At 39.9% G+C, this 11,387-nt stretch overlaps 1 protein-coding gene across 1 annotated transcript; it reads right to left on the bottom strand.

Annotated features, from left to right (window-relative positions):
• Nucleotides 1–1,394: 1,394 nt before the first annotated feature.
• Nucleotides 1,395–11,387, bottom strand: col19a1 (collagen, type XIX, alpha 1). The gene is made up of 8 exons (XM_018749303.2): nucleotides 11,360–11,387; nucleotides 9,837–9,961; nucleotides 9,014–9,085; nucleotides 8,466–8,565; nucleotides 2,961–3,084; nucleotides 2,448–2,723; nucleotides 2,240–2,320; nucleotides 1,395–1,538 (listed from the first exon to the last, which is right to left on the bottom strand). Coding segments are annotated over exons 1-8 (924 nt in total). The 5' UTR covers nucleotides 11,362–11,387.

The raw sequence follows: 11,387 nt of genomic DNA, 5'->3' as shown, positions 1-11,387 counted from the left end.
GGGTTTTGAACAGGGTCACTTAGATCAATGAGCCACATGTCTGAGCCAAGGGGAGAACTTTGTGTGCCAAGTGCAAAACAAGGCACAGTGTCAAGGTTTGTTCTGAGAAACGATCCAGGGCCACAATAACAAAAAAAAAAATGAATAAACCCCAGAGAATTTTCAGATGCATTTTAAGTAGTCCGACAAAATCAGACTTCAGCATAGGATAGATTGATAAATAAATAAATACCCATTTTAAAATGCTGAAATGCCTTATGTGCAAACAGTGCTTTTGGAAAATATCCAGTTTTCATTCTACCTTCACACAACACTCAGGCAACTGTTTCCATGAGGCCAGCTTTGCCTATTCAGATGCTCTACCCTCTCATGGAAATGCGGCACAAACTACCAGATTTCTTTTCCTGTCTGTCATTCGTATAGAATCTAATGATTTACTGCCGCTGTGGTTGCTGCTCCCAGTGAAGAATTCCTCGGTGCCAACCAAAACCAAACAAAGTCTCTCCCTGAAAAATGTCTTTGCCCCCAGACCACACAATGGCAATTAGGCCAGTGACCCCAAAGGGCAGGAGCTCTTAATAGGCGGATCTGCACCTGTCCAGCCTAATGGATTCCAGTCATTCCCAATCTGTGGCTCCACTTTCTGCACAAGACAGAAGCAAACACTCCCCATTGCTCTGCAGCCCGCAGGCATTCTTCAAACATATGCAGCTTCATTCCCAAAATACTAAGTTTAAACAGAAGAAATATGTTAATAAAAGAAGGTGCAAACTGATATCGCACATATTGAATTAATCGTGCCATATTTTGACTAAGAAAATGTACACTGAGTTAATACAACACAAAATATGGAGTGTAAGACAATTAATGCATAAAATATAGCACTATTTTTGGGACAACTATACTTGTATAGTGCATTGGTTTTTGCATAAGACCCTACCTTGTCACCTTTATCTCCCTTTAGTCCTGGAAGTCCTGCAAAGCCTGGCAATCCTTGCTCCCCCTACAAAAAAAAAAAAAAAAAAAAAAGACCTATTATTTGGTTCTCCTACATTAACCCCGAAACAATGCTACTGTAATTCACTGAGGCATTTGTACCACAATCTTTGCTAAAAGGTTTTCAATGACCCTTTAATGACACACTGATAGTAATAAGAAACACAGATCTTACATCAAACTCCCCCCATGTTAGTTCATGCCAAAACTGTAGCCAAAAAGCTTTTTTCTTGCGGTGTCTCTCTGTCGATGATCATCCAGGAATGTTCATCAGTATAATTGTGCTTTAATTGCATTTTATTTTGCATGCCGCATTAGTGACAGGGACTGGCAGCAGGGCTTCAGAACAGGAGTCCCCCGACGCCTACGGAACGCACAGTTCTCTCCTTCGTTATGGGCTAATTACTCTGAAATTGACGTGCCTTCTCTGCCGAGCACTGACACGCGTTGCTGGGCTCCCGCGCAGGCAAGGAGCGCGTTGTCGGGAAATAGCCGTTGGCCAGCGGTGCGGGTGTTCTCTGTGCGATTTCCACTCGCTCACACTGGAAAGCAAATTATTGAAACTTCAGGAATTTCGAAATTTCCACCCTGCGGTGCATGAACATTACCTTGAATATTAAGATATATATTTTTTTAACTTATACATTTGTGTACTTTTACTTATAGTTCCTTAATATAACCTTTCAACATGTCAAGGTTACAGAAGCAAAACTATGTACTTCCTAGAGCTATCTATTGCTTTTATTAATGACCTATAACTGAAGATTCATTTTAACAGTTAAAAAACTGGATTTATTTGTACTACACAGCTTTAACTTAAGCTGTGTCCCGTTAATTTTACTTTAGTTTGTTTTAACTCAGCGCTAATGTCATAGCAATATTGTAAATAAATTAAAGTGACAAGGGTGTTTTCATTAGTGCACATGAAGCTGTCTGTAGCTGATTTGTCACAGTGCTAGCCCAGAGTGGAGTCCAACCAACCGGCAACTATATATCTTAAGCAGCCGGGTGGAAGAAGATTAATTGGGATATCTTTTCACAAGTATAAATAGCTGCATTTAGGGTATAACCTTACAGCTCAATCAATTAGCCTTCACATCTGCCCAGGTTTTCTTATCACTTATTATGCATTGTTCTGTTGGCTAAATCCCTTAGTGACCCTTCTTCAAATTACACTCGAGGTCCAGTTTCATGAATAATTTCTGTCTTAATAGGCCTGTATTGTACTGACAGGAGCACTTACACTGGAACCAGGCATTTCACAGCAGTTTTCTAACTCGGCCAACTTCGGATCGCAGTAGATCACAATCTGTTGAAGTTCGATCTGTGGAAAAGGAAGAGTAAATATCGTATTTACGTACATTAATAACAATTGTTCACCTGTCAACAGCTTAAGATCAATTGCGTAGTCTTAGTTTAAGAATGAGAAATAATGCCTAAAGACTGCTCACGTCCACGGGCCGGCCATCCTCGACGCGTGTGGCGATAACTGTGCGGCCGCTGGTGTCCACGGGGTCCTTCTCGTCTGTGAGCCGCCTCTCGATGAGCTTGCAGTCCACGTATACGGACAGGATGTTGCTCTGCACAGCCACACTCAGCTTGTGCCATTGCCGGTCGAACAGGGCGTGCAGGTCACGGCTCTTGAACGTGTAGTGCACGTTGTTCTTCAGGAGGCCCCGGGCTGCAAACTCCACCACTTTCTTGGCACCATCAACAACAAGCGATACCTGGCAGAGAGAGAACAGGCAAAAATGGCTGCTGGAAAAGTGTGGCAGAATGGTTCTGAATCAGCTAAAATTGAATGAGTGAGTTTGGAACAGGTTGCAAAGTGCTTTTTGCAGTAAAGTTCTGGTTCTATCAGCACAACAACTGGCCACATAAGGGCATCATGTAGAGATTCTCATCAGCCTACTACTATCATTCTTACTCTTAACACAGTCCAACATTATTTGTATAAATCCTACCTGAGGACTTCCAGATTCATCGAATATCTGCCAAAGGTACCAGCGATCCTTCTTAGTGGTTTTCCTAAGGCGGAATGTGGCAACAAGGGAGTATTCACTTGGAAGCCCATTGGGGAATACCAGTCTGAAACAACAGAAAATGCAACACTAGTTATTGCCAATAAATGAAAAATGTTTGCGTCATATCTTTTTTGAAGAATTGCACAGATATTGTAGACATTGTTATTTTACAAATCCAGCTTTCTTAACATAAGACATTACCCAAGGAAGGAAAAGGTAATAAACCAAAACATATAATCAGAAAAGTAGACATTAAACCATCTGGGGAAAAAAAAAAAAAAAAACACTAAATAAAATTCAAAAAACCTCAGATTATTGCAGTAAAATCAGGACATGAAGTACCTTTTCTGCATTTCGCTTACAACAGGTGAATTAGAGTACAGTTCTTCAGAGAAGTTAACATGTTGCTAACATCTTGTTTCTCCATCTTATCTTTCTTCTTTCTTGATATCCAGTGTCTTCAGACTTAAGATGCTCAATGACTAATATTTACATTTGCATTAATATATTTGGCAAGTGGCGTTAATAGATTTGGCTCAAATGCTATGTACTACTCCGGGGTAGAAACGGGATGTTATGGAAAAAGGTGGGCAAGCCGGTTTATTCATTGGATAAGTCTTGTTATCAGCACATTAAATCGTGATTATATCAGATTTAGTTTCTCATATGACCACATCAAAATCCAAATACAGTCACTGCAGGTAAGGTGGCGAACACTACTAGTTTGCCACATTAGTATTTGGTTGTAATGCTTTGGATAGTTTCACCTTAAATATATCGCTATAGACAAAGTCCTGCAAATGAATTTACCAAATCCTTTGACAATCAATACAATGACCTTCCTGGACACGAATAAGTTTACCTGTTCTCTGGGGATCTTGCACAATATTGTAAGTACATAATGAGAAAATCGGCAGTAAGAACAAGGCGAAGGTGAATATTTCTTGGCATGTGGACCAATTTTATCTAGACATTCCTCTAGGCAGGCACTAAATCAAAATCTCAGAATCCCCATTAAAATAAATCAAGTTGCAGTCAGTCTCTTATACACAGACAAGGGCTTTCATTTCCATCTAAAGAAGAACCAGTGCTGATCATTTCTGATTTTGTTATTACTTTCCACCTTGTGCTGTTGGACTGCCCAAACCCCAAAAAGAGATTAGCTTGAAATGAAGCAATAACATAAGATTAAAAAAAAATCCTCTAAGTCCACCTTCAACAATGAATATGTCTTCTTACTTAAGCTCTGTTTACACTGCTTAGATTAAACTTTATTTTTCATTAAGGGCAGTGCAATCAAACCACTAATAATATACATTTTCATTAATAATAAATAAACATGCTAAATATTTTGTTGCATAATTCATAACGCTGATGCCCAGAACATAGAACACCAAACAGTTCTAACTACAATAATTCCTGAAAACATTTTAGCAGTCTTTATTCCAGTGTTATATATTCTTCTATATGATGCTTTGATTTTATGCCAGTTATGATTTATTCTATCTTTGTAATTTAGTTTAGGATGTCCTGGTCATACAAAAGGGAAAATCACTTATGATTGATCCACATCTTTAATTTATTGGATTAGATTAACTTCATAACAACCACTTACAAAAACAGCTTCATAATGCCTGGACTACTCTCAGGAGAAAATAGGAAAACCAGACAACTGCATGCAAGATGATTAAAGTAACCCATACACCTTCACCCTTAGGGTCTTACATATGGATCTGAAACATTTTCATTCAATGTAACATTTACATAAATACATAAAGTGAAATTTCTTTCATGAGACGAGTTTCAGCACAAATTGAAAACCCTTTAAAAAATCTAAATACTTCTCATTACAATGCACTTTTCCCACCAGACAAACTGACTGCGTTACATTTTTCTATAAAGTTTTATAAAACCATTCAAAAACTCAATTAGATTTAGAGCTGTTATATTGAATAAGAATTCAAATCTCATTCCTATTTGAATCAACACTTTTTAGTTATTTCCTGAGTTTTTAATTAATTTGTGTAATAAAATAGGATCTCGGCAGAAAAAATAAATAATTAAATTTCTGAGCTAAATAGGTACGGGTGAATTCAGCACCCAGTGTACCCGCTATACATTCTTACAACCACTGGGGTGCAAAAGCCTGGCAAGACAGACTGGAAATTAGTTTTTCGTCTAATAGATAATCTGTTCTCCTAGAGTAATGTTCTCCTGCACAGTGTATTCCCCGAATTTGCCCAGCCCGTTGCGGCGTATTATTAAAATGATATATGCGGCAACTTGAAGATGCTCGAAGATCAAATGCTCTTTGCTGGAGGACAGAGATAGAGGATGACTGTGAAGACCTAGGGCCCAAAGAAAACTACCATTAAGTGAAGAAAATAAAAAAAATAAATAAAAACAGGAATACCAGTGGCCAGATACTCCGGAGACTCAACTTTGCTCAGTCTGTTCCTTCAAAAACATTAAATAGATGCCAAGGACAATGGCGCAAACTCACCAACCCTTGTGAAGGAAAGCCGGCTTTACAGAAAGCACTGACCAGAACAATTGGCTAAGCCCTTCTGAGCTGAGATTTAACATTGAAAACTATCACTCTTTAAAAACCTCCACTTGAAATAGTTGAATTTGTTTGACAGGCAGAAACAAGCATGCAATGCTGGCTGGAAGTGGGCAAAAAGATTTCGGGTGCTTTGGGAATTGTTCTGATATCATGACAAACCGTGAGTCCATGTAAGCATACTTGTAATGACCTCAAGGCCTAGAGGGTGAAAGAGTGCATACCCCAAAGTTTACCAGCTGCCTGCTCCTTCGACATAAACACAGCTTGTAACATCTACAGACTGTCACACCAATAGCATTTTCATCTGAATATTTTGCTGCGAAACTCTGGAACTATGCAAGCAAAGGTCTGCATGACAGAAGCCTTGATTCATGACCTCAGCCCCGAATCTCATTAGACGCAAACAATCAGAGACAACTGAGAGCACCGGGTGGTGCTGCTAATTGCATCAAGAACAAGTTTTTAATTGGGCAGTTATCCTATTACTGTGTGTCTTGAGGAAAAGAAAAAAGAGGTTTAATGCAGACAGTGAACCGGCTACAAATGCTGTAATTAGGGTTATAATGTCAAATGTTTTGGCTGAGCCCCTAGAAGTCCGCCGAAATGCTGTGCGGATTTTCAGAACAATGGAAGTACAAGGACAAAGCTTTGAAAAACAAGAGTCTCAAGTAGCCTGGGAGTCAAGCGCCAAGGGCCGTATTTATTTAAGTCGTCACATTTGTTTGTTCAAATTGGTATTCAGACAGTGAAAAAAAAAAGAGAAAAAATTACACATAAGCACTTTTAGGTATCTGACAGTGCCTGCTCCAAGAAATTAATACTTGGTGTCATTGAAGTACTCAGAAGGGGTATCTTCGGAAACCCTAGAGATGTGTGATGTAACTCAGCGATACAAGTGCAGGCGTATGCTAAAATCGTCTAATGAGTAAACAAATCAAAGGCGGACAACAACTCGGTCCGGCAAGCAATGCAGTGGACCTCATAAAAATAGCGCCAATCGGAAAAGCACGTATGCATTGACAGAAGGCAAAAGTTAATTTAGGGCTGGAAAATACATTGAAGAGGTTTATTTTGGAACCCAGGAACTGAACTAATCCTTCATCTCTTAAAAAGCATGTTCCAGGATAGTGGAGACTTCCATCTCCGTGTAACTGTATCAATCGGGCCCCGGCGCAGGCTGAACATTATCCAGACCTGGGAAAGACGATCCAAACTGCATTTCCTGAGAGTAAAGTGAGAGATGTTTGGAGTTTATGCAGGGGCGCCGTCCCTCTCCAGCTGACGAGTGCCGTCACCTGTCAGGCCGCTCAGATAATTGGAAATGTGGACTCAGCCAACATCCCACCTTTCAGGCCCTGCAAGGTTCTGAAAAATGAACAGTTCTGGTGCTTCAGGCATATGTGGGCCGAAGAAAGGAAAGGGCCTTTATGGGTTTTCTGGAACTCTAGGTGTGACAAATAACAGAAAACTGACCAAGGTAATTCTTCTGCCCGTCTCTGGGACAGGGCAGTATGTTTACAGTTCAAAGACCTAAAAATATCCTTTCCCAGGGAGGTCAACCTGTTGCTTGATACGAAGAGGAAAATGCCTATGGACAGAATGGAGTTTCAAAGTTCAAGCCAAGATTGCAAAAAAGAGATTAATAAGTGGGTAAAAATGGGCAAAAGTTTGTTCAACAATGCTGAAATCTATCTATCTATCTATCTATCTATCTATCTATCTATCTATCGAATCACAACATGACACAAGACAGTCTGAATGCCCCAGACAGAAATAACCTCAGCAAATTATACACATTTTCAAATGATTTTTGAAATATACGGTTTTGCTATAAACACGGTAATGAAATACAGCAGTGAGGCCGTAACCTGGAATATCAGATGCACATAATGAAAAAAGAGCTTAATAGGTATGATTAAGGAACACCTTCATCACCAGGTCATCTTAGACTCATTATTTCCTCCATGCTATTTCCGGTCTTGGGTTTCTCAAACATTGTCCAGCAACAGCTACTTCCCTTCGCCCTCGAGGCCTCCTCATCCATCTGTGCATTAATTCTCGCCAAATTATTCAACATGTCTCATGGCTCACCTCACAGTTTGTCCTTATTAGCGAAGGCGAGTGGAATTATCTCCGAAAGAGCTCTGATATCTGGGTCACCTCAAGTCAGCCTACCAGAAACCAAGGTTAGTGTCCCTGCCCATTCTTCCGGATATCAGCAGAGCCGCAGGCTAGCCTACACTCTGAGAAAATATTGGTTTGCAGCCCTGAAACCCAATATTCGCCCTGGCGTTCCTTCAAACCATGAGCGGCCTGCGTGGGGATTAATTTCACGCAAGGTTTAGAAATTCGTCATTTAAAGGGCCGAATGCCCTCAGTAACCATCTTATTTAAAAGACTTTACCTGACGTCATTCATTGTCTTTAAAATACATTCTAACTATTGCTCTGAGCTGCATCTTCAAGAAATAAAATGCTAGTATCATATACAGTACATTGATACAGATGTCTCAAAAATATATTAACTTTTCTAAAATGCATGTCTGCAATGTAACATTTAAAATTCAATAACTGATTTTCATTTTATACAGAGGCAACCTGTAGTATAGTGCCTTGCAAAAGGCAGATCCACTTGCCGCTATAGTACCCTAGACAAAGGTACTTACACTGATTTGCTCCAGTAAAAGTTACCCAGCTGTGTAAATGGGTGTATAACTAAAGTAACTTAGTACACGAAACAGACATCGTAAGCTGCTTTGGAGCAAAGCATTTCCTGAATGAATTAATGATACTTCATTGATTACCCAAAGTAGCCATGCCACTTCACAGTGTCCAAGCAGAACAGCTGAAAAAGATGCAGTAAATTTTGGCTGTGCTCACTCTGTTTGCTTAATGAGGGGTGTTCCTCCCAGGCGAAATGAGGGACGGTCCTCTGTGACGGTCCCTTTGCGCAGTAGGAACTTCTCCGTTAGGTCAAATCCTGCAGAGGAGAGGATGCGTCAAACTTCCGTACAGGGCAACAACACTTAAAACCTCCTCAACATTCGTCATTATTGTTCATGAAAGTTGAATAAATGCGCTTTTGTGAGATGCATGTTGTGCACAAAAAGAACTGCAATTTCACGCTTAGCTGAATGCTGATTTCATTAAGGCTGTGCTTACTTGCTGACCAAAGGCTGACATACAGAATGCTTACCTTTTCTCTATTTTCCCCCTCAAGCGCCATGTTCTGCATGTTCCGAAGTTTATGATGTCATTGCAGTAAAAAGCATTTTTGCTTGAGGGTATGGCAAGCTGTGCATCAGAGATATGAACCCATGATGCCAAGAGAAGGCACAGCCTTTACAGCTATTCGCTTTCAGGAAACCTAATACTTGGGAGTACAGTAAATCTGAGGTGCTCACTCAATCATTCTGTCAGTTTCTTACCTGTTACTTCATCATGTGGCTTCAGATGTTGCAAAAACCTCTCTTCTTCTACTCTCAGCATAGGACAAGAACCTGTTTTGAAGCGTTTCAAAAAAGATGAAAGATAAATACATAAATAAAAAGTTAATGAGCTGTTAAAGGGCCATTCAGAGTAAATGGTACTGAATTAGTATTCATTGAAAAGAGAAAAGGTATAATCTGGAAGGATTAAGTGCAGTATATTATTTTTGAAAGATTGCCATACAGTCCAATTAATGCCATAAATATCACTTTCAAAACTTGTCATTCATAATTTTTTTTAGTTTTGCCTAATTAAAATAATTTGCTCATGTCATCTTTGAAATCAGATTCACATTTACCTTTATGGTTATAGCGTTATCAAAGTTACGCTCTTTAAGAACGAGGTTACATAAGACCCTCTTATTGAAATTAATATTCAGTTATCCAAAACAGTGGAAAATGCAGTTAATTACAGCTGGTGCAAACACGACAGACGTGTTAGGATTACACTTCTTTGGAGCAAAAGCAGAGCTAAAGATTTTGAAGCAGAATATTTTCCCTAGAAGTTCTGCAGAATAATGGACTGTGTTTATACAGCAGAAGTGTATAAAAGTGACTCCCTCCATCCAACTTCTGTAGCAGAAATCTTTCACTATAGTAGGAAAGGGAAGACAATGTTTCCTTTGGACATGTAATCCTCTTTATAATCACAGCAAATAACAAGCCGGCAAAGTAATATGGTACTCTAAAATGCACCAGCTGTGGTTTTGGATTTGTTTCTATTCCATGTGGTGAATGGTCCTCTCAGTGGCAGTATACATACCTGTTCTTTCACTGAATGCCATGCCATCAGTAAAATGAATGGCATGTACAGTCCAGAGAAAAATACTCCATCTCAGCAAGTGACTCATGTCTTCTCTCCGACAAGCAAAATGTCTCCACTCAAACCTAGAAATAAATAAATGGAGACTTTTTCCATTGCTCACTAAGGAACTTGATGTAAAACTAGGTACTTTCTGTGGCATTTAGCCTAACCATAACCATACAGTGTTTCAGAGGTCCTTTTGGATTTTAATCATATTCGGTGAGTAACTCTGCTGGAACAAAGCTAACCTATGACTGCTGAAGCACATGACAAACGGAGCTGCAGTCATAAAGTCTGTATCACATCGAAGCTATGAATGACAGTTGTAAAGCTTCAAACATGTCTTGAGGGACTGTAAAATAAAACCTCCGGGGTTGTATTTCCAAAACTCCTGCAGTGCTCTATCGAACCTCAGCCGGGTGTAAACTAAAGAGAGGAAACTATGCACAGAACACACTTGATCGTTGCAATTTTCCTATCAAAATCGATCTGTTTCTGTGTTTACTCTGATTTTAGCTGACAGCTGGTAAATGACTTTGCTTGGATGCAGAAGTTCAGCACCACACATTTCCCAGAATTTGTAGTCCAATGTCACTGTTAAAAACAGATTACAAGACCCCTCTCTGAACCTTGAACATGAATGTCCTGAAATGAAATCCGTTTCGGATCCACTCTTGTTGCAGTGACACCATCAGTAAATGGTGATTAAAAGATCACATGGACCCCCCACTAACCCCTCTAAAATGGTAGTGGAATGGAGAGGAGCCAAACATGTGAGAAATGTGTCTATCACCCAGTCCTGGCCAAAGATCCAGTTACTTCTCACATTATTGTGCCAGTCAGGGAGGAAGACATAGCAGTGCCATGGCAAAAGAACAGCACTTTTAAATGTTTTCCCACTTCAAATCAAGGGAGATTTCAGACAAACTCCTTCTCCCATTAATATTCCGCAAATTCACCGCGCGACAAATTTAATTTGCGGAATCCGCGCGCGTCGCTCTGGAAGAACTTTCCAAAAAAACTGCAACTGCACACAGAAATAATATTATGCTAGTAATCAATAGCATCCCTTCATCAAACGGAATTAATTAAGAAAAACGATTTTGATCAAGTCAGGACACTTGCACAACAACAGTCCATGTACTAGACCCTCTGGACTGTCAGTGATTTAATGAGCTCGGACCCGAAAATGAGAGCGGTTACAGTGAATGAACCTGTTTTGCTTCCATAAGTAATATCCATAAAAGAAGACGAGCCCCAGTGCCCCCATAGCCAGTAAATTCCACCCCAGCGAGGCGAGGCGAGGCGCACTCATGCCTGCACTTCACACCGTTTTACCGCGGTACGAACAATAAAGGATAATTGCGCAACGCCGCACTGTTACAAAAATATGCGAAACTACAGAGCAAACGCACATTTTTGCCCTTATTAGCATGACCGAATTAAAAAAGCAAGACTCCCATCAGTGCTGCAGTACTTACATGTCATGTAAAGTGAAAGTTTCCTGCA

Source organism: Scleropages formosus, chromosome 4, assembly GCF_900964775.1.
Source record: "Scleropages formosus chromosome 4, fSclFor1.1, whole genome shotgun sequence".
NCBI classification, from domain to species: Eukaryota; Metazoa; Chordata; class Actinopteri; order Osteoglossiformes; family Osteoglossidae; genus Scleropages; species Scleropages formosus.
Note: the sequence above shows the minus strand (reverse complement) of the source record. Positions and strands in the feature narration are given on the sequence as shown.

Bases quoted from the DNA above. Each gene is read 5' to 3' on its own strand.
- col19a1 (XM_018749303.2), bottom strand. The intron at 2,724-2,960 runs GTAGGATTTATA...TCTCTCTGCCAG, and splicing joins ATGAATCTGGAAGTCCTCAG to GTATCGCTTGTTGTTGATGG. The intron at 2,321-2,447 runs GTGAGCAGTCTT...CCTTTTCCACAG, and splicing joins AGGATGGCCGGCCCGTGGAC to ATCGAACTTCAACAGATTGT.